This window comes from Athene noctua, chromosome 28 (genome assembly GCF_965140245.1).
Source record: "Athene noctua chromosome 28, bAthNoc1.hap1.1, whole genome shotgun sequence".
Classification (NCBI taxonomy): Eukaryota; Metazoa; Chordata; class Aves; order Strigiformes; family Strigidae; genus Athene; species Athene noctua.
The window spans coordinates 3497662-3521405 of record NC_134064.1 but is presented as its reverse complement, the minus strand read 5'-3'; the positions used below and the strand labels follow the sequence as shown (position 1 = coordinate 3521405).

At 44.3% G+C, this 23744-nt stretch overlaps 1 protein-coding gene across 1 annotated transcript; it reads right to left on the bottom strand.

The window, feature by feature from the left end:
* Positions 1 to 963: 963 nt before the first annotated feature.
* On the bottom strand, positions 964 to 17715 carry ADRA1A (adrenoceptor alpha 1A). Its single transcript, XM_074928547.1, has 2 exons — positions 16669 to 17715; positions 964 to 1475 (listed from the first exon to the last, which is right to left on the bottom strand). The coding sequence occupies exons 1-2, from the start codon at positions 17549 to 17551 to the stop codon at positions 964 to 966; spliced, it is 1395 nt and encodes a 464-aa protein (XP_074784648.1). The 5' UTR covers positions 17552 to 17715.
* Positions 17716 to 23744: the final 6029 nt, after the last annotated feature.

Sequence of the window (23744 nt, the reverse complement as noted above, 5' to 3'; positions counted from 1 at the left end):
TGGGAGGTTGATTGTACCAAAAGAAAAAAAAGTTCGGGCTGGTCTCTGAAGCTAGGAGGAGGGCAGCCACTTGGATCAAGTTTCCCTTGGCAATGGAGTTTACTGAAATCCACAGCACAAAGGGAAACTTAGAGCAACTCCAAGCAGGGCAAGAGCCAAGGGAGTGTTTTTGCAATGCCCTGTGAGCTGGAGCGACTGCCTTTCCGGAGAGGTGGAGGACAGGCAGCCTTGCAGGCAGTGCAGAAGACCAATTCCCCACCTGAACCAGCCCAGGAATGAGGAGCAATGAGGCTGCCCAGCTGAAGATGCAAACCCAAAGTGCTGCCTGTTGTCTCCAGCAAAGCGTGCAGGACTTCACCGAGCCAGGACCTGGACGTGAACGAAAGAGGCAAGACATGGTAGGAAAACCTTCTTGTCCACAGTCCCTTAATGAAAAGTAAGCAGAGATCTGTAAACACTGTCCCAAGACCTGAGCCTCCCAACCTCAGCTCTCCAGGCTGTTGGATCGAGGTTTAGCTCTTCTGGGGAGCAGAATCACGAAATGGCTCTAAATGTGGAGCTGTCTGAAAGTATCCACGCTGAAATCAGCATGGGGTCTGCGCAGTTTGCTCTTTCTCCCCTGTTGCACCTAAATCAGAGCAGTAAGAACTTTGAAACAGGGGAACACAGTGAAAAATAAAGCCTTTAAATGTCAGGCAGATCCCTCACGGAGGCCAGGCTCTCGGAAGACCGTAGGGTGCTCACCGTCCACTGAAGCCATTCACTGTCTTTAAGGGGCTTCATTCAGGCTACCAGCACTCAAAGACATCGCTCCTCAAAACCTTTGGCCCTGTTTTACCATTTGTTTCACCTGGATCTTTTCAGCTGTTGTAGCATCTAATTCTACTTCCCAATGGAAAGAGCAACATCCCATCAGCAGAGCCACGAGTTTGCTGGCCTGGGCTGCCAGGCACGTTCAGTCCTTTAGACATCCTCCCCATTCTCACCGAGGGAGATGGTGTGTATTTTAATGGTTGGCACTTTACAGTTTTCATGGACGAGGTTCCCTGAAGTGCCTGCGCAGCAGCATTCCTGGAGGAAACCTTTACTTTTTGCTTTGGCAGCAGTACAGTCTTTAGAAACGGCATTTTTTGCAGGCATGCTTTGCACAGCAGAGAATATCTTCCATTCGCAGACCCCATCCGACTTGGAAATCTTGTAGAAGGTTTCTCCGGAGCCGACGGGGATACGGACCACACCTTTGCTGCTCTCCATGCTTTGGCTGGTGGGATGGTTGAGGTTGAAACTTGGGGATTGCTTCTTCGCTGCTTGCTTCCTTGGGAGGCACTGAGCTCTCAGGACGTTCTGGAACGCTTTCTTAAACTCTTGACTCGAGCACGGATAGATGATGGGGTTGATGCAGCTGTTTAAATATCCAAGCCAAAACGTTATTTTAAAAAGTGTGTCCGGGGGTTTGATTGCAGGAAAGAAAGAACCTAAAATGGAAAATACACATCTTGTTAAGGCAGAGACAGTGAGAAATTGCAGGTAACCAAAGAAACTTGGAAAAAATAAATAAAAGTCTGTTCTGTCTTGAAAAAATTTATGACTCAAAGCCCAATTCCTGCAGGGGCAAGTCTTTCGGAAGGTAGGGTGTTGTATAATTACATGGATGTTCTATCAGTGATCAATTCAAGACATCTACTCTATTCCACAAGCATTGTATTCCCAGTTACAGGCAGTGAGGCAAGCAAGGGGGCTGGTATCGAGTGGTAGAGGAAAATTACTTCCTCTGGGACTTCTAGCTCAAGATTAGTTAGCCAAGTAACAGTTATATCTAGGAGGTCATCAAAAGAGGTTTCAAATGACAAGCAAATGGCACCACTTCAGAAGTCAGAGTAAGGAACAAGTAGGATTACTGAGTTGACTGCATTCCAGCTAGAAGTCTTGAAAATTATGAAGTTATTTATATTGAAAATATAAAGTTATAGAGAGGCTACTCATTTTCCTTTGAAACCTGTAGGTAAATCTAACTATCCACATTTTTCTGTCTCACAGAATGCACCTAAAATTCAGACAAGTTAAAGGAAACGTTCCTTCTTAATGTTGACGAACACTGGAGAGGGTCTCATGAGCAGCCATGATACAGATACTGATACAGGCTTGCAAGGTTACCTCCCAGAGATGATAGAGCAAGAACTTAGATGGCTCCTTTGTAAGGAACCATCATTATTCAGCACATCAGTGACAGAGCCATGGACTGTGCATTTATTAGTCCTCACTGTCTTGGCACACAACAGTCAAGTACAAGTGACCATGCAAACTGAAAATTAAATAGCGTTACTAATATCCTTTAAAAAAATAATTATGATATATGATAACATAGGATTTAATTACGATTTATCTGCTGATTTAAAATCTTGGGAACATTTTCCTAATGCCAAGCCTTTGTTTCTTTGTTTAACTACAACTTGAGCTCCTTATTGCTTGTATAAGCAAGTTTTTAACTTTAAATTATTTGAATAGCATGTCGATAAATGCTTAAGAGATTTACTCATGGAGAATGTTGTTATAAAGCTAGAGACACATTTAAGATATCAAAGATTCAACACTGCAGCTTACAGAGAATTGTTTAGAAATTTGTTGCTTTTCTTGAATGATACTGGAAAATGGCCACTGTAACAAGATCCTAATTCCTCTTATTTGGTACTTCTCTTTGCTTAGAAATAAAACCAATATTGTCTGAATGTGAACGGACCAGAAAACGAAACTCTGTGAGTTGCTGGGTTGGGAATAAGTGATAACAGCACTTCTAAGATTAGTTTTGCAAAATGAATCTAGAACTAGAGAAAAACATTTGCCATATGTTGTCAAGGCGAAAGGCTGTTTCTTGCCTCATTTTTTTTTTTAAAAAAAAGGGGGAAAAAATGTGGTTCTATCATACCAGTGTCAGTAATTAGTTTGGGCACAAGAAGAAAAATAATTTCCTGGAAAACATAATTGGCTTCTTTTGGACTTTATAGTGAAGTTTGTTATAAACAGAACTTTTAGCACGGACAGGCTTGTCTTCCCGTTTCCCCCTGGAAGAATCGTAAGCATGGACATGTTGAAAGAAATACTGTGGAAGATGTGAGCATCGATACATGTGTCATCCTCTGCAGTTTAACTCTGTCTGTAAGCAGCTCCTAAGCTCTACAGGGATTGATCTGTTTGTTGGACCTCCCCTGACTTAGGAAAAGCTAATAATGCAATCAAAGGGTCTTCTAATTTAATTCTGAGAGCTGCCGAACTTCAGTTTGGATCTTTTACTTCCCATCTTCGACAAACAAAGCTACAGAAAGTGCAGCAAATGCTTTCAAGTGGCAAAAGCCCGAGAGGAATTCTCAGGGTGTTTTTGCCTGTGTGAGAATGTATCAAAATATTGCCCAAAGCAGAGACACAAATAGTGCAGTGTGATTAATGACTTGCTCATTCTGCTGAACACGGGCTCTGCTGTGGAAGGCGAAGCAATGTCTTCTTGCTGTGGCACCAGCTCCTGCCCGCTGAGTGGAGCTGATGGGCCCGGAGGACCCGCTGCTGTCAGGGAAGGAATCGGTGTTGTGGATGGGTGAGGAGCCTTCCTGGTGACTCTGACCTGGGAGAGGTCCCCAAGACCCTGTCCGTCTGGTGTGTGGTTGAAATGCTGGGGTTTCAACCCCAAGCCCCAAATCAAGGCTGACATCTGGGTGATTCCCACAGCCCTTCCCAAAGGGGGGTGAGTTTGCCTTTAGGCTTCCCCCCAGGGTGGGCCGGCCTGGCAGACAGAGCCATTGGGTAAAGGAGCCCCAGGGGTCCCGCAGTCGGTAACCCAAGGTCAGGTGTCCCACTTGGGGATAACAGCTGGGACCCCTTGAAGGAGGGGCAGTGTCTGTGTGTGAGGTGGGTGCCCTGTGCAGAGTTCCCTGTTGGGGAAGGACCTCCCGCCTCCCTGGGACTGGGCTCCAGTCAGGTCTGGCTTTTGTAAACGCGGGCTGTGTGAGATTCAGTGTGTGCCTTCCTTGGTCTGATGTGTTTGGCTTGTTGACTCGGTTGTCTCCCGTCCCTTCTATGGGAGACTGCATGTCGCCATTTATCCCACCCATTGTTGGTCGTGCGGTGTCGTTGGGGTCAGTGGGATTGATGTCGGTTATGTATCATCTGACTGACTTGTTTGTACCCCCAGCGCTCACCCACGTACTGACCCTTTTGTATCAAACACAATTTAGTGATTGGTTCATCTTTCTGCTAGCTGTGTCCTTTATGCTAGGCCTGATAATTGGCAAAACAGTGGTGGAGCAGCGGAGGAGCGAGACCGAGTCAGAAGACCCAAGGGTGGTGCAGAATGTGCCGCAGGAGCTCGCTCTTTGTGTTGGAGCAGCTGGACCTCTGATTCCAACCCCAGCCACAACCTGGGCATTGACCACAAATTTCACTGCCCCCGTGATTGCTTCTGCGTTGCCCCAAGCTGGCTAGGTAGAGCAGTTTCACTGTTACAACACCAACCAGTATTTAAGACCAAAAATGTTGTGCTCAAGCAAGCAAACGCTGTTTTGCAGTTAAGCATGAGTGAGCAGGCGGATCCACGACCTAGAATTTTTTCTCAGCAAATTAATGCTGCTTTCCTTGAGTGAAAAACAACCAAATAACGTTCTCAAAGAACTTTCTGGCTGAAGTCATTGGCAGATGAAAAATAACGAAAGGCTTCTAAATGCCCAAATCATGCTCAATTTTTTTTTCTTTATTTCCTCATTTAATTGCAGCATATCTACCGCTTTCCCATTTTGTGTTAAGACAAAAGGTGAAACAAATCTCAGTTTAGGGAATCAGCTGTGTGAGGCTGAGTGTAAAAACGGGTAAACAATAACAATTCCTGTTTGCTGCAACTTCTGGCTCACTCTAAATGGAATGCTAGTGCCTTGCCAAAGTCTGTTAAAAATAGAAAATAGCCAGTGTCAGAGTCTGTCTCTTGCTTTTTTTTTTTTTTTTGGGGTGGGGATCTGCATGCTAATTTATTAATGTAACCTTTTTTGGTTCATCAGTGTAGAGACTTGTTGCCTTGGAACAAGACACAGTGAAAAGAAAACGAAATAGCTCCAACAGCAACCAGACTTTGCTATCTGTAGACCCCGTCACTCTCCATCTTTAACACTTTCTTTCCAGTGGTGGACACAACTTGGGCTTTAGGACAGTTGCTTTGCTCTGCCATGCATTTGGCTGTGCCAGGCTGTGATGTTTCATGAGTTTAGGCCAGCTAAAATTCTGTCTCCAGGCTTTATGATAACTGTGTGTTGTCCTGTGAATGGAACAGTGCAAACGTCAATAGGAAGAAATACTGTAAGTAGCATCTTGAAAGGGCTGAGGGTGGAATTGATAGTCAATGGACCCAATACGTAACAGAGTTAGAGGTAAAATCAAAATAGAGATAATTTGGACTCTCTTCTTACTTACACTGACAGCTTATTCCACTTCCAGAGCAATATAAATCAAAATTTATAAACCTTGAGCTGCCGAATTATTGTGTAGGGTGAAAAAACCCATTTCTCCTTCTGCGTCTTCTTTGTCTGATGAGCAAAACCCTTCTGTATGTTGCAGGACTGCTGTGAGGAACTATTGACACACCAGCATTTCCTTAGTGCCTCTGTAGAAGTGTGATGTGCAAAGGGCCACGGAAAGCAATGCCCTGCTGTTGCAAACACCGGTTTACCTCTGTAGTTCGAAGCTTTCCCTAATCTTCTCTCTTGGCTACCCAAGTATCTGGCAAAAGGAGAAGACTATCACATTCTCCAAGGCCTTGAGGAATCATGTTCCTCCCCACAGAATACTGAGAATGGATTATTTTCTTCCAGGCCTTTAATATTCGGTGATGTTGCTGTCACGATTCAAATCAGTGGCTGATGTGTCTGGTAGCAAGCAGGAGACATTTTCAACCAGTGCTGCTAAGGCTGGTGATAAAGTGTTTTGTTCAGCGTGCTGAGACATCGAAATGGGCAGCAGCTGGCAGCTCAAGTCAGATGAGTTCGAAGTAGAAATAAAATATAGGCTCTGTGGGGTTTTTTAAAACAATGATTGTAATTAACCACGAGATTAAACAATGGAGTGGTGAATTCTCTCTTCTTTAAGATATACAGCGTGAAGCTGTTTCCTACAAAGCAGCGAGGCAGCGCAGGGAAACCAGGAGGATCTGGGGTGAGCGGTTCAGAGTCCGTGTCCACACAATCCTTGACCACTCGGTGTCAGCTCACGTTTGGACACTTGCCTGCTAGCAGCCAGGACTGAGAAAACAGAATTATTATAGCACCTAATTCTCCAGAGCAAGCTTTTCTGATTCTCTCGTTCTAGGCTAGGTGTAATCATAGATTAATAAAGTGCTGCCACCCCAGTATCCTCTAACAGAGGTGGGTAGGGAGCACCAGTTCAGAAGTGAAAAGTTTTCTTTCTTAAAATTAATTCTCTGTTCTATCCAGATGCCTTAATGTCTTCCCTGGTACACTGTAAGGAATAAAATGGTAAATAGTGGCAAAACTGATTACAGATTAGAGGCTTCATCTTACATTGTTTACCTGCAGTCTGCTGGAGGAATAATAAAGAAAACTTCAATGAGCCTTTTAATGCCTTTGAGTTATAGATTGACTAAATGATGCTTGAATTCCTGCTTTGTTTTCAAAAGGTTGAGGACTCTCAAGTGTCAGTAGTACAATGTAATTGCTTGGTATATGAAAATTAAATAAAATAAAATGCACTATTAGCCTCCTGAGATCCTTTGCCACTAAGTGTTTCATTGCTCACGCCTGAAAATGTCAGGATTGCACTCCCTTCCCTAATCATTTGTTTTCCTGTTTGTCAACTGGAAGTTTCTTCAGATCTGAGAGAAAAGTTTTCCATGTACCTCCTGGTGAGTAAGTGCCAATTCAGTCACAAAGATGTAATTTGACTTTGCCGTTTGTCAGAAGTTAGAGCTGCTTAATTATAGGTTGTTTAAAACCCAGTACTGATACCGTGCGTTGTTTCACTAATGGACAGCAAAGGGAGATTTAGAAGCTGCCAGACTAGAGAAACTGTTATTTGTTTCCTCTCTATCATCTCTGTCAGCACCATGGGAATAAGATCCCATACATTTTTGTGACCCGTGGACCCGTAGTGGTGTAAAAATCCATCTCGGCTACTAAATCTTGCAGCTCTGTTTGGGTTTGATACTTTTTTCCCCTTTGGATGTTGTACGTCACAAATCTGGCGATTGAGTCGGAGCACAGGAAAAAGCAGGGAGGGGGTTATGGCTACACTGGGTGAGATCAGGGCTGTAGCTGTATGTGATGAGACCCTGCACAGCAGTCCTGCCCCTGTACTCAGAGCGTGCAGTGAGCAGCAGCTAGGAGTGAGCAGCTGCAGCCTCTGCTCAGCAGACACCAGCAGTGCCTGTGCACCTTGTGAGCAGACAACCACGCTGTGTTTGTTAGTGTTATGTTACTGGGGAAGCAGGAGAAGTACCCAGTTTAAACCTTGCACAGCAGTCAAACAAAAATCCCAGCATCTCTCACCTCTGACCTATAGGAACTGCACCTCTGTCACGGCAAGCTGGAAACAGGGAGAGTGGTCTGGTTTACAGGGAGGCAAGACTTAAAACTCAGGTCCTGGGATCTGCCCTAAAGGGGTCAAGCAGCAGCTATTCCAGAGCATTTGCCCTAAAGACCCAGAGGGTGAAGCCCAGAGGAGCACTGATGTCCCCACACAGATTAACTGTACCAGGGGCACCCTCGATCTCTCGTGAGGCAGTTTGCTTTACAAACATTGATAAATGTGTTACATCTTGTGTTCCCAAGCTCAGCATTAGCACTGAACTTTACTCCATAAGACTGGCGTTCTATACTGCATCTCAGGTCAAAACACAAACCACCCTCTGGAAAGTGTATTTTTATATATATATATATATATATATATATATATATATATGTATTGCTGCAGACGTGCACCAGCTGCACTCTGTACATATATGCTCTCCCAGCACGTCTCACCCCACTGCACTCTTAGGGAAAAGTATTTTCTGTGGGAACAAAAAGTGGGATCAAAGAACCCAGGAGCAGTAGGAAACGCTTCTGGGTTTTGTACAATCAAATTAACGCCTCAAACGCAGAACAGTGGTTCATAGACTTGAGGAAGGGTAAAAGTCTGCATTTGGCAAGTCTTGCACATTTACAGCTGTGCCTGTCCCAGGGCCTGGAATATTGTGGCCGATTCAGGGGGAAAATGAGAGTGACTTTACGCCTGGATATCCCCAACCCATAATAAACAGATGTAGAAGGGACTGAGGGTTTTGTTTCCTTCCCAAGGGCTTGAATTCAGATCTCTGGGGCATCAGGAGGGTCGTGGGTGTTTGGACACAGGTGAGAGGTGGAAAGGACAGGCAGCAGGAATGAATCAGTCTGGGAATGGTGCTCCGATTATTTGGCTTTTTTCAGATCTAATTTATGCTCTGTTTCGCATTGTACCCACTCACGATAGCTGATATTTCTGGCAAAGAGCAAACATCTCAGCAAGCAACTATTTCCAGATTCACTGTGGACAGCTGCAGATTTAGAAAGCTGATAAAAAACCATGGGAAGGTAAACTGAGGTTTTGTTACCCACGTAAACCCAAATAATCACATTGTTTTACAAATCAATTGCATTGTCGTTGAAATTCCAGCTCCCATGCTGTTACTGCAGTGGGATGGTTCTGGATCTCGTTGCTCACATTTTTAAGATATTTGATATTCGTCCCGAAGCCCTCGCTCTTGGAGTCATGCACTTGCAACAACATCTTAGCTTTACTTTAAAAATTAAAAAAAAATAACCCAACAAAAAACAAGCGGGTGGGTCAGAGAATAGTTTGAAAAGATGAGTCTATCTCAGCCTGTCTCATGAGTTTGTCACTACGTGGTTGTTAGTCGTGATTTTGGAATCCTTGGGGTTAGCAATACAGGAATTATCTTCAGCAAAAGCTGAGTTATCTCTCCCTTAGGTATCCAAACTGAAGACAAATGCTGATATTTGCTGGGGGAGGTGGGAGAATCACTCATTGCCTTTCAATCACTAACAAACCCTAAATTGCGCCGTGACGTTTGAAAATGAGTGAAAAATTACATTCTTGATTCATTTATTCCAGGGACTGGAAAGTGGTGACTACACAAAGCAGGAACATTTTTAAGACAAGGACAAACCTTCTCTGACAGGTATCGCATGCAGGAGGGCCATGGAAATGAATCACGAAACACAGCACAACTGACTCTGCTTTCTCTCCCTCGTTTTCTGTGTAAATGACTATTAACATGCCCAATCCCTTCGCTGTGTCATGAGGCAGTGGGACACAACGTTTCAGGGTAACGGTGGAGAAGTGTTGGCCACAGGGATGTCAGCGGGATCTTTGCCATTGGCTTCAGTGCAGCTGAGTTATCCGCCTAGACCGACAAAGCCTTTCCAGTCTGTGTTTATGAAAAATGCCCCTTGTGATTAGCAAAAAAACCAAAACTTGCCAAGGAAATATCTTGGCCGTTTATATTCATTGCTTATTTTCTCCCCATTCAATGGCTTAACACACACACACTTGTGCTCCATGATTCAAGCAGTGTAAACACCCCTCTTCTCCCTGACCTGTGCTCCAGAGAATGAGCTGGGGATTTATTCTGTATTTTTTTTCCCCCCCTCTTTAATTTTTTTTTTTTTAATTTTTTTGTTGTTATTGTTGTTGCTGAGGAAACACACTGAAATACTAGTGGGGGGAATCTAGCTCTGAATATTTCCTCCATGGCTGGAGTTCAGCATTTTCTGTTATGAAAACTATGTTGGGCATTAGGTTGTCACAGCTTTTATTAATTTTATTTTCTTATATTATTATCAGCTGAACAACAAAAAGAAAGGGGATTCAGATTTATGTTTCTCTGAATATCTGGACAACTCAGCCATGACGATGTTGAGGGAGTGCATGGGCTGCTTGCCTTGCTCTCTGCCCTCCAAGTAAAGGGGTAGGAGGGAGAGGAGGATCCTGTATTTATATTTACTACTATGAGGCCATCTATGCAATTCTAAAGAAAAGAAGAGGGGATGCATGAAAAGGATTTAACCTTCTGTATGGGGAAATGCCAGGATAGTGATTCCCTGTGCAATTCTACACAGTGCTGCTTCTCAGGAAAACAACTGCTTTCTCTTCCTTATTTTCCTCCTCAGCAAACTTACCCTCCCATCACGTAAACACCTTCCCTTTAACACTGCCTTCACGGGATGACACAACACTACCCATTGCTTCTGTATCATCCATCAAAATTGTCTTGCTTCTGCAGGAAATTCATCATCTACAGTTAACCTGTTGCTCAGGGGATCCCAGCTCACTGCTGAATCTCACATCGTGGCAGTTCCCATTATGCTGCTGCTTAAATTATGGGGGATGGATGAATCACGAGCGCTGCCTTTTTTGTGCCCCAAAAGACCCTAAAAAAACATATTTATGCTCTCAGAATCTCACACCGGTTGGAGTCTGTGTGTTACTCTGAAGTGGCGTTCCCAGATTTTGCTCGTTAAAACACCTCTGTCTGATGGAGTCGGTAGGTGGGAAACAGAGAGAACAGCAGGGTATAAACTTCAGGACTGTAGCAGGTGTTTGAACTCCTGCTGTGATATGGGTGAAACAGAAACCCTGGCTCTTCTTCCCTGACCTGAGTCTGTCATATTCTGGTTCACGATAACAAAGGAACATGGTCTGAAGCCCGGTTGCTTTGATGTAAGTGGGCAGGATACAGGATGGCTCGTCCAGAAACTGTGGAACTTGATCTGAAAATATTCTGGCAGGAGAACACATTGACTAGACTCAGATGGTCTTGAAAAGAGCAAGAGGCCATAAAGCCATACCTGATATGTTTTTCACCAAAAATCATACAGGTCCTTGAAGCCTTTGGGAAATACCATACCCTCACAGACTAAGTGGAAGCTCTGTGTTGTCCCAGCATTGCAACATAGAGGAGGACGGGTCAATTCTGCCTTAACAGCGTGATTAAGGTAAATTAATTTCTGTATCTGATAACATACAAACTACTGCAGCTTTTCTGTCATGTCTGAACAGCTTTGATTCCAAAATTAGGCTTCCCATTACAGCTGAGTGGACTGGGTATGAACGCATGGCTCTGGAGCCCAAGCAAGGTGCCGTAGTTAAATCAGCCACCTTATTAAAACACGTAACAAGTGATGATATAAACAACTAATGCAAACCTCACAGGAAAATAGAGATAAATCCACCAATCTCTAACTGTCGGTGCATGTTCCTACTCCTCACCTTGTGACCTCCTGAGATATTGCATCAGTGGTAGAGATAGAAAAATATGTTCTGGTTTTCTAGTTTACCTCTACCGAAAGTAGAGAGTCATTCTCTTTGACTCCATTTAAAAAACAACCACAAAATAGTAATTAGGAACCAGCTACAGACAAGCACGTAGGCAGGATTAGAGGATTCCCTTGATAGTGTTTGTGTCAGCTCACAAGACTAATTTACTACTCTACTACAAATATAAATACCCTCCAGCGGATCCTCTTTTCTGCTCTCTTCATCATGAGAATGATTGACAAATGCTAAAAGCCTTCCTCTCCCTTGCCCGGTTTTAGTAGTATGGATTGTTTTCTCTCCTGTGACATCCTGGCTCAGACTTTCCCTTTTCCCTTCTTTCTGCTTCTGAACACAACATCCACCACCAGATTGATTTAAGACAGCTTGCCACAGAAAGTGAACGGCAAAGTTCTGTAAGTCTGTTCGCTTCTGAGAGTTTGTTAAGATGAACCATCAACCCCAGCTTAGGACCATTTCTGTAATATCCCAGCCCTTTTTGCTTTTTTCCTTCAGTTCTGTGCATGTTTCACCTCAAAACAACCTCCAAGCACTGTCATCTATGTTGTTGAAAATAAACCTTCTGAAAAACTCCCAGAGCGACCATTAAGTGTCTTCCAGCTACAGCAAAAGGTCTGCTCTGTCAGCTGGCACCACTTTCCAAGGTGATGTTGAGGGCACGCACTGAATTTCAGGACTCTTCTAGCTCTGAGAATTTCTTCCTATGTCTGTCTGTATCCCTTTCTAACAAGGGGAAAACAAAAAACAGAAAGGGAAGGGGCCCATAAGCCTTAATTGCCTAGATGAGCCTCATTTCTGGCTCCTACCCACAAGCCCTCTGCCACTGGCATGGGAGCTGTGTGTAGGGTCAGGCTCTTATTAACCCTTTCTGAGTGATGTAGACAAGCTTTTTTCTTTCCTGCCTCTGTTTTGTTGGTTGGTGTTTGGTGATTACAGGACCGTCAGGTGATGGACGCTATCTCTGCCCGCTTCTGCTCAGATATGGGGAGTGCACGCTTTTGGGGAGGACGTGGCTCCTGCCTGTGCTGTCCTGGGTTTTCCTTCCTCCTGGGGCAGCCCTGCTGCTGCTGCTCCTTGATGTTCAAGTTCTCAGGTTTCTAGTTCAGCTTCAAGTACTCCCTGTTTGCTAGTGCCAAAGAGAATATGGGGTGCTCCAATCTGGAAAGCAATATTGCTTACTTTAGGGCACTTTTTTCCCCCCAAAATCTTAACAAACTTTGGCAACATGTCAAAGAAGATCTTAAAGAACTTTGAGAAGAGATGCGGGGTTTCACTTCATACCTCACTTGGAAAAAAAGAAACTTGGTGAGAAGAAGGTTTTGGTGACACCTGGCTTGCCCTCCTCCCAGCTGTTTGAATGGAGTGCTTCAGAGCTTTGAGAAAGGAGCCAAGCATGGGGTAACCAATGTGGGAAGGTCAGGACTAAAAAACTTCTTAAAGCTATTCTTGCCCTGTAAATTAACATGAGTTGTTAAATGGGGAAGCTCAAGTCTCTAGTAGGTGTCTAGCGGTTGCGAATATGGTGATTAAGTGTTGCAGAAGAGACTAAGAAAATGATGCAACGGGTGTAGAAGATGATATGGGAGCAATAGCCCTAAAGTAAACAAGGAAACATCCTTTCCAGCTGCCTTCTCTGAAGGGCTGAATAATAAACTACCTGGATGGGGTAGGATGCTCTTGTAGTCTGCTTGCTGCAAACATCAGCCTCTACTAAACAAGTGGCAGCAAGTGAAAGTATTTAGAGCTCCTAAACAGGCAAACAATTTATTCAGAAGACTAACATTTCCTTCTGTTGAATATATATCCCTTGTATGACTATCCTTATGGAAAGGTGGGTGCCTAGTGTAGAATGAGGAGAGTTTGGTGGACATATCTTCAAATCTTCTGCTTGGGAAGCAATTGCAGAGAGCTGAGGATGTACACGGACCTCAGTTTTCTTCACATCCTAATACTAGGGTTAATGTATTGGACGTGATTACCGTTAGGTAATGACATTTATAGGAAGAGTCTTTGCAGAATTCCCCCAATAAGGTTAATTCAGCAATAGGTTTACAGTCTCTCTTGGGTAACAGCAATGCAGAGGAAGGTTTGCAGAATAAAAAGAACTTTATACCATCAGACTTGCACTGCTGTGGAGCAGAGCCAGAATTCAAGCTCAGTAAGAAGAGGTATCGTATAGAGAGGCTAATGGGCATAAAGGACCTCACAGTTCTTGCTGGCTCTCTTTAAACCCCAGTTTAGGTGCCTATTACTACCTTTTACCCTGCACTTCAGTTGGTCTAAGCCTTCCCTAAACTATCATCATGGCAAAGGACCTCTCCTTGCTCTAGGAGAGCGATGTGTCTAGAGAGAAACTGAGATTTAATTAGGGGGCTACAAAGACTGCAGATCTAGTTGGGATACACTTGAGCTTGGACTTGGGAGGTTTTGCTACACCATTTGTGAAGACCTGTCAAATTCAAAGAAGCTTTTACAGAAAAGCTTTGAGACTAAGAGCGGATCCACTGGTCGTCTCTAAAGTGGGAGAGAAAGCACATTCAAAAGAGAAAACCTGACTTCTTCCAGGGGAAATCAGCTGTTTTGACACACTTTTATTTTACAGTTTTGTGAAAGGTGGGTTTGCACTCCAGCATGTGGTGAAAATATAAATCTTAACCTCAGTTATCTTCATGCAACAGGATTATCATTCCCTGGCTCACTCCACAAACATCAAAGTAAAGTGAGAAGAAGGTGTATCGGACTATGGCACTGAAAACCTGTGAACAGACCCTTTGTCTGGAATGAAACTCCGTCCAAGAAGGTAAGACAGACATCCCTCAGATCGCAACGGGCAACTTCACATACCGATTTCAATTAAGATATTGTCCCATGGCAGGGACACTCAGACTGTTTCCCCAGTCACTTTCAGCAGCATCTACCAGTACAGATGTCATGTCTCTATCCCCTTCTTGATATTCTCTATCACCCTTCCCATACCTACACCCCACAAGTTTCTACCTCCATGTATTATACACTTTTAACAAGCCTGGTGTTTCCTATTTACCTCAGTTCTTAGCTGGTAGAGTTGATGTTAATAGACATGGGGATCTTGAAGGTGCTGGAGATCATAGTAAAATAAACTTACGTTTTGGGAGCCCCTGTTGCACGGAGTGGCAAGCACCTGCCAGTGGTTTGTGTAGCACAGTATAAGAATGGGCAATCTAAGTTGGGGACATGCTTCTAAAAGGCTACAACTCCTACAAATGACAGAAGTGAGCTGACGGGATCATTTATAAGCCCATCCCATAGCCAGAAAGCTGCAGACCTGGTCTGCTGCACAACAAAGTTCTTGCCCAGCTGTGTTGGCCACAGTTGGCCACAACTCTTTGGCCACAGTGATCTGTGGAGCTGGAAAGCTTGATCTCTGCCACTAACCTGCTGCGTGGTCTTGGTGGGATCACTTCTCCTCCCTATGCCTATCTTCACCTGCCTGCAGAATAGGTCTGGTGATGGTTACTGGGCAGGGGAACACTCCTGGAAAGTGTTCTGCTTGGTATGGGTGTAGAGTGCCACATGGAACCATCTCTGGGTGGGTGGGACAGTCTGTCTCAAGATGTTTCCTTGGTTGTTTTTTTGTTGGTTTTTTTTTTGTTTTCAAGACATGTTATTTTGTGCCACTTGTGTGTTTAATAGTTTTCTCTCTCTTTAAACAAAAGTAGCAAATAGGTTTTGAAAACATACGGTTTAAAAATAACATAGTAACCCCACAAAGATAGGGAAACTAACCTCAAGGAAGTTTCCTTATAAAGGATCAAAGAAAGATGCAAAGAAATGCTTGAGTTCAGAAAATTTCTTAAACCCAAAGCAAATTAATTAACGACAGCTCTGTGTGGACAACCACATTTGCAGATGAAAAGAAGTGTGTTTAATGCGTTCTCACAAACCCTTTTTGGGTATGTTTCAGACATCTTGGCAACCAGCATTCCAACATGCTGACATCCTGGACAGCACGAGCCAGGCCTTTCAGGGCTTCTCCTTATGAAACGTCTACATCTGTTACTCCAGCACTTTCCAATATCGACCAGCAGAAAAGATTTTGTATTTTGGGGTTTTTTCACATGGCAACATTAGCAACAGGTTTTTGGGAAGCAACCTGGTAATCTTGGTAAATCTGATAGAAGTTAATTAAAAAAAATCAGCTTTTTATAAGTTAAAAAAAAAAAAAATCCCCGAATCTTTCTTTTCATGTTTAGGTAAGGCTGTTCTTTCTTTTTCTTAATTGTACACATTTTTCTGTTACTAGCTAAAACTTCCCCACAATCTTACCTTATTTTTTCTGTACAGCACAAGCCCTTTCCATAAGAAAAGTTACTGAAATTGAGCAAGTCACAGAAACGAGGTTCCATGTTTTGAAAACTGATCCTTAGTACAGCTGCTTCCGAGCAAACTTCAGTGTGATGTGCCACATACATACCTCACGCTCACATATAGGTATGAAATTAGTATTCTGCCTTTAAGTCCTGAAATCGCATCAAAGGTGACTGAGCAAGGCTTAATTAAAATTCTAATTACTTTTTTATATTTCAGTGATAGCAAAGCAGAACAAATCCCTGACTTTCCTCTGCTTTAGAATTACAGCCAGTGAATAAATATTCATATTCAGCGTGATGGTTGAAGCCAGTGTTTGGCCAGTGGGCTCAGTGGGTTTCCACAATAGATGCAAGCCAGAGAAGTATAAAATGAGTTTGAAGGAGCCTCACTGCTGTCTTCTGGCTGGTCATACAATAAATTAAAAAAATACATTCATTTGATTTGGAGTATCGTATCTCATAGTGTGGATTTCCTGATAGGAAGCTGATTTTTTTTTCCTTATAGTGGGAAATATTAGTTGCACTCCAGGAGTTCTGGCCCCAGGTCTGTGAACAGCTATTTTGACCTTGAATGCATTTATAGCTTGACCTTTTATATCTTTATATCACCTGAAGGACTGGCTGCAAACTTAGCTATAAACCCACACATCTAATATAGCAGAGTTGGTCAGAAATAAGTCTGAGCTCTGAAAGAGTATTTTCTATATGGAAAAAGAGTACTAAATCCTTTTCATTATTCTCAGAATTTTATGCTGATCATCAGCAGAGATGTTTTGTTTCATTTGAGACTTTCATTTTTTACATTCACTGCTTTGTGATGGTGAATGTTTTGATTTTGACAGCTTTGCAATGGGAAATTATTCCCTTAGAGCTTTTCTGGTCAGCATTATTGTACAGAAGCACGAACACGGCCCTCCCTCCAGGAAGGTGCTCTATAGGGCAGAGGGGTTGCTTTACTTACCAAGTGGCATTACTACAAAAAATGGAAGCCAGCAGAGAACGAAGCATCCCACAACTATTCCCAGGGTCTTGGCAGCTTTCTTTTCCCTTGAGAACTTGAGGAGACGCACTGAGAAGTGATGCTTGCTCTTGGGGTTGGATGCCGATCTGCTCCCTTCAGGAGCATTTTTACGATGGATCCGGAGAGTCACTTCTTCGGAACGAGATCTCTCTGTCTTCAGACCAGAAGTCAGACCTTTGTTTTCCCTTTTGGCCACTACATACACTCGGCAATACATCACCAAGATAATAGTCAGGGGGAGGTAGAAGGAGCCTAGAGCAGAGAACAACACGTAGCCAGGCTCCTCAGTGATTTGACAGATTGTCTCGTCTTCTGGTGCTGGTTCCTTCCAGCCAAAAAGAGGCCCAATCGATATCACCAGAGACAACGCCCAGACGCACAGTAAGGCCAGGAGGCCTCTCTTCTCTGTCACTATGCTTGGGTATCTCAGTGGGTAGCTCACCCCGATGTATCTGTCTATCGAGATGATACAGAGGCTCATAATGGAAGCAGTGCAGCAAAGAACATCTACAGCTGCCCAGATGTTGCAGAAGATTCTCCCAAAGGTCCAGTAGCCCAAAATCTCCATAGTAGCTGAGAAGGGCAGGACAGTGGAAGTCAGGAGGAGGTCAGCTACAGCCAGGTTAATTATATAGTAGTGGGTAACACTCTGAAGATGTCTGTGGCAGGCTACAGAGAGGATAACCAGGATATTACCCAAAACCCCAAAAACTATCAGCCCCCCTAGAATAACACCTAGTAAAATGGCCTTTGAAATGTTCACAGGCCCCACAGAGTGGGTGCAGTTGGAGCAGTCGGAGGAGTTTCCAGGGAGGAAAGCCATGGTGAGTGGCCGGTAATGTTCATGCAAGGCTGATGTACTTCACTTCCCTGTCAGGTAGAAAGAGTGATGAGATCAGTTCTCGGAGATCCTACAGGAAACGTTTGCCTGGCTTTGCTGGGGAAAAGAGGTTTTAAGGATGTCTTAGAAGTGCAGCACCAGGAACAATGAGAAGGATCCAGAAACATGTTAGAAAATCTACCTTTCTCCCCAAGTTTCTACCATTACAGCACAGTTAATAACCACCATTTCCAAGTCAAAGATAACTCCATTTGCATTTTTTCTTGGGGTGCAGAAGTGAGGCTACACAAAACTGAGGCTATTTATCCTACTTTCCAGGATTACATGATAAGAAATATTGGAATTGCAGGTTAAAACCATTTTTGTTTTTTTGGGGTAGATTCGATATCTAAGTAACATAAATATTCCAAAGAGTCTCAAATTTAAGTTTCTTCCAAGAGGAAATCACTGGTGCTTTTAATTACCTTGTGTTAGTCCTGATTCTGCCTTATAACTGGTTTAGAAACCTGGCAAGGTGAAGGCTTCTGCTTCTGTGTCCACTCAGCAATGTCATTTGAGATACCTGCCGCTACCCATCTTGAGGGTCTGAAGCGTCAGTCAAAGCTTCCCCATGCTGTGGAGCAGTTATCACTTGAGGTCCTGGGCTACGAATTCAAGTTCATTTACATCAGTTTCTGGCTTGCTCTGAAGGGGAGGGTGAAGTTTGCCATGTCAGCGCTGCAGGCTGTGTGCTCTGTGCAGGTCATCGCTGCCCTGAAGGAGACAAAGACACAAACAATATGATTCCCAGAAGCAACATTCACTTACCGTTATGGTTCCCATATAAGAATAGAGCGGGACGCTATTTTAGGGAGCCTTCCTCGAGCTGGCTCCTGCCAGTTGAACCAACCTTTTTCAGCCCAGTATTGTTTAACAACAACTAAGAGACCAACATGGATTTTGTTGCCTGAATTTTCTCACCACATTCTCAGCATTAGTCTGTGCTCCTTTAGGGATAGTAATCAATCCTAATTATCAGTTCACCTGCAGAGACCAGTTCTAGGCGAGAGAGAAACCTGTGGGACTCAATTCAGGACTACAAACTGTGAAGCAGATTTATAAACCCAGAACTTAGTCAAAGATTTATTTATTAAGTGCATCCTTTACTCACTGAACTGGTTGTTAGTTCAGCTAAACTGTCCATTTTGGAAATCTATAGGGAAAAGCAATTCTTGCCAAGCAGAAGATGTTGCAAGGAACAACTTTCCTACTGAGTGACACAACGTTTCAGAATATCTGGAAGCCAAGCTCAGCCTTAGCTGACTAAATATGGAGAAAAGGTACATCAGATGGAAAAGTGAGGGTAAGCCTGGGAACAGAGACACGGGGGGCACGAAGGGGAAAGCTGCAAGTGTGGGCTAAAAAGCTTTTTCACAGCACCTAGATGTGGGTATAGTGTTCCCATCCAAAGTATTCATCAGACACGTGAAAAAAACCCACCAAGACTCCTGTTAAATGTGAGATGAGATAAGGTAGGGCTCTGTAAATCTCCTAATGTTAGGTCTTTCAGATGAGTCCCTCAGATTGCACTTTACAGAAACACTGAGCAGCAACAGCTGTCATATAACTGAATCTCAAACCCGAATTTTTCTGCAGGCAAAGGCATTTAAAACTCTGAACCCTCGAAATTCCCAGTTCACAAGCAGGGAGGGTGGGGGAAGGGAGATGAAAAGGTATTGCACTGTGGGAATTTGCCTTCTGTGCAGTGAAATGAAACTGGAGCTTAGATTTTCTTCCCTGTGAGAGGGAAGAAGTTGAAGAATAATTCCAAGAAAGAAAAGGACAGATTTTACTAAGCATATAAATGAAAAGTGACTGTAACATCAAGCATCTCTAACCGTTCTAACTGTGGCCATTATAGGGTGGATGGTGGACAAGGAAATGAAGCAATTACCAAACTTGATTTTTAAGCACATGAAGCAAAACTTCCCAGAGAGTCAAGGAGATGCAGCAGAAAGGACCGACAGAGATAATCATGCTCAAAACCAACCAGATAATACTCAACCTGGGGAGACAGATGGTTTGGGGAAGAGCATACCCTGGACTCTTGTGCCTGCCCCAATCCACACTCACCTCTTTAGTCTCTAGAAGGCAGCACAGCTCCTCTGAGCATCTGGAAAGGAGATTCACAGCACCACACAGCAGGCTCCTCTCTTCATGCAGAGATGGGACTCTGTGCCTGAAAATCCATTGCTTTTTTTCCCTTTATTGCCCCACTAGTATTTTGAGGGCTCCCAGTTGCAGTGATTCCCTGGATCCTAATGCTTGTGAGGGGCTTGACTCCAGCATCCCTCAAGGGATCCCTCCCCAGTTGCAGTGCTCAGCTCCACACTGTCAAGGAGCAGCAGTAACTTTACTGCTCTGCTGATGTAGCAGGCAATATCTTTGCCATTACCGTAATCCCCTGCCATTCCCGTATTGCTCAGAAAGGAAGAGCACTTAATCTGATGACAAGTGGTGTTTCAAACATTTTTTTTTTTTTTTTTTCCCCATGCAAATCTACCCGTTCCTGCAGAAATCATCAGAAAGTGGAAGCCAGCTAATGAGCTCCTTTTTATAGGCTAACAAGTAATTCTTGTGATATAAAAAGACAACTGCCTGCCAGGCAAGCTGAGCATGAAGAAAATAACAAGGAGAATGAACCACACTGACCATGCAATCCGCATGCTGGGAAAAATTACTGGAGTAGGCAGCACAGCCAACCTGGAGATTGGGGCTTAAGTATGAAAAGCCTTGTGCAGAATCTGCTGTTGAGGTGAGATTGATTTTTCACATGGTTCTTTTAACTGTTCGGTGGTTTCTTTTAAGTGCCCCAAGTCACTGATGATGAACAAATGAATATAAAAATGGTGTCCTGAGTGAAAGGAGGGGAGCAGAATGCAGACTGGGATTTTGCAGCCAAATGAAAGCAATTCCTATAGCCACAGGGAAGCAGATGAACCAAGCACAAATCCAGGCTGGGTGTTGAGTGGGTTGAGAGCAGCCCCAAGGAGAAGGACTTGGGGGTATTAGTGGATGGCAAACTGACTGTGAGCCAGCACTGTGTGCTCACAGCCCAGAAAGGCCCCGTGTGCTGGGCTGCACCCAGAGCAGGGTGGGCACAGGGAGAGGGGGGATTCTCCTCCTCTGCTCCGCTCTGTGAGCCCCCCCCTGCAGTGTGGGTCCAGCTCTGGGGGCACCAACAGCAGAAGGACACGGACCTGCTCGGGCGGGGCCGGAGGAGGCCACGGAGATGCTGGGGGGGCTGGAGCCCCCCTGTGAGGACAGGCTGGGAGAGTTGGGGGGTTCAGCTGGAGGAGAGAAGGCTGTGGGGAGACCTTAGAGTGGCCCCCCAGGGCTGAAAGGGGCTGCAGGAAAGGGGGGGGGGACTCCTGATCAAGGGGGGAGGGATAGGATGAGGGGTAACGGGTTTAAACTGACAGAGGGGAGATTTAGATCAGATCTAAGGCAGAAATTCTCCCCTGTGAGGGGGGTGAGGCCCTGGCACAGGCTGCCCAGAGCTGCTGTGGCTGCCCCCTCCTGGGAAGGGTTCAAGGCCAGGTTGGACGGGGCTTTGGGCAACCTGGGCTGGTGGAAGGTGGCCCTGCCCAGGGCAGGGGGTGGGAACTGGATGGTCTTTATGGTCCCTTCCAACCCAAACCAGTCAGGGATTCCATGTGCCTGTTCTCCCACGATGGATTCTCCACCTCCTCCTCCTAGGCAGTAACTCTGAGAGGGAGAGTTTTTGTTGGACTCACATGCTTCCTGAACAGAGGCAAATTTAAAAGTGATGCTCAGGTTGCCCCAGAGAGCACAGAACACAGAGCTGGGCTTGTCGGTAGCCCTGATGACTGTTCCAACAGCTGTAGACTGTCTGCTTTCTTCTTGGACAACCCTTGTTCCTGGAAGGAAGAACATCAAAGCAGCTAAGGGGAACCTACAGTTTGTGTAGATTAGGCAAAGAGTTTGGGGAAGCGTAGTCCTCCTTAACTTATGACAGTTCCAGCTCCTGTATCATTTCCAGTCTTTGTTTTTGGATGAGAAGAAATAGCAGGGGAAGGAGAGAGGAGAAGAGAATTCAGATGAATTTTGAGAACCTTGCAAACTACAAAAACAAGAGGCGATTTGTAAATGCTCAGCTCCCATTTCTCCGCAGTTTTTTTTGGCACCCGTGCTACTTGTTCTGGAGTTGTAACACTTGATTTTGAAAGCTGCTTGGAGGTCTTGAGAATCCCTGCACAGACTGGAGTGCCGGGCTGTGCCGTGGCCCTTCCCTCAGTAGCAAAGGCTGTTGGGAGAAAGTGGAGTCTAAATAAATAAAGGAAATCTTGAGTTACTAAAGACCCTTAAAGACCATGATTCAGCAGACCTATTTTAGATGTATGTCTTAGGATGAGGCGACTCTATTTCACTCGATCAATTGGAAAATGAGTCTAAATGACTCAAGGGAGGGAAGAGAGAGAAACCCCGCCCAGGGTTTTGTTTCTACTAATACATATGACCTCTTCATACCGGTGGCTTGTTTCAAGCTCTTAAATGCAGAATGGAAATAAATTTATATTAATAGCTTCAGTCATTAACACTGTACTCAAAGTATCAGCTCACTTATGAGTAATACCGTTGTTAGAGGACATCTTTCTGAAGTGGAGGGAAGCAGAAGGAAGTGCCAGACATTGGGGGTGGTTTTTTTTCCTAAATCCTCAGAGAAAAATTAATGCATCGCAGTGAAGAACTGCCCCTGGAGACCACTAACAGTCCAAGGTCAGAAGGGCTGCTGAACAAAGTACAGTATGTTATCAGGTAAAGATGGACAGGGCAGGATTACTGCCACATCTAAGTTTTATGAAGGAATCTTTGTACTTAGCTCTGCAAGACATGCTGGAGATGCAGGAGTCCAATTTAAAAGTTTTGGACTGGTCAGAAAGTTCAGGAGAAAGCAGTGAGAATGATACAGGTCTAGAAAATGTGACCTGTGAAGCTGGGAGAGGGGAGCTGTTTAATATCAAACTTTGCACCTCTGAAGACAGGTGAAAGACTACCTGTAGAGGTTATGAATATCCACCACTGGACGTTTTTTAAGAACAGATTAGGCAAAGCTCTGTCTCAGTGTTTAGCTTTCATTCTCTGCTTAGAGAGGGTTAAATGCCCTGTAGGGTCCCACAGTTAAGATCCGCAGAGAAAGGCAGGTCTCTGAGTTCAGCAGTTCAGAACTGGAGTCCTGGATGTGGTCCTTGTTTCTACTGCAGCCTTCTCTGCTGATCTTGGGCAATCTGTTTCGAAGTGTATCTTCCCTATCTCTGAAGTAGAGGAAATAATGCTTTTCTTCTTCTTTTATTCACTTAGACCATAATAATTTTGGAGTAGGGGTTGCATCTACTCTGCCTCGATAGCACTCAACACAAAAAAGATCCTGTGCTTTCTGCCTTCTAAACTACACCGAAAAGCATGAGAGGGTCCCCAAGGAAGAGCTCCAGGCAATGCTCAGCTGTTTCTAAGCCTCTGTCTCTTTCTTATTTGTTATCTTTGTTAAAAGCACAGCCTCAAATTCTGGCCTTCGGTCAGCGTTGCCTTTTCATTTACACGTTGTACAACGGCCCAGCATCCTGATGCTTGTCTGTCCGATGCCCTTTAGGGAAGGGCCGTTGTTAATCTGCTGAGCTCAGAACTAGCCCATGCAGGCAACCTGTGTCTGGGACCAGGAGTGGGATAACTTCTCCAAGGTGCTATGGGCTTTGACATGATTAGTTATTCACCTCTTCAGAAAGTAGTGAAAAATATTGCTTTGAGAAACCACCCCTCAGGGTTTAGTAAGGGCTTAGCTTGTGCTTGGGTGAGAAGAAAAACCCATTCAAAGGCAAGTGATATTAAATGTTGTCTATTAAACTCGAAGCTGGAAGTAGTCTCATTCCTCTGTCTTTTAAGATTTGGACAGCCTGAAGCTTATAGCACAGATGAGTTGAAGATAAATTGCAAACTTCTGAGTATTTAAAAAGAAAAAAGAAAGAAAAAAATAATCAACCCAGCATAGTTGTTGTTGGGCTGCAGCTGCTCATACGGTGAAGACAATCACTTTGCATCGAGAGTAGGGACTTTGGAGGATATTGCTACATGTGGTGTGAGACTCAGAAGACAGGAGTATCTATTCTGCACTTACTGG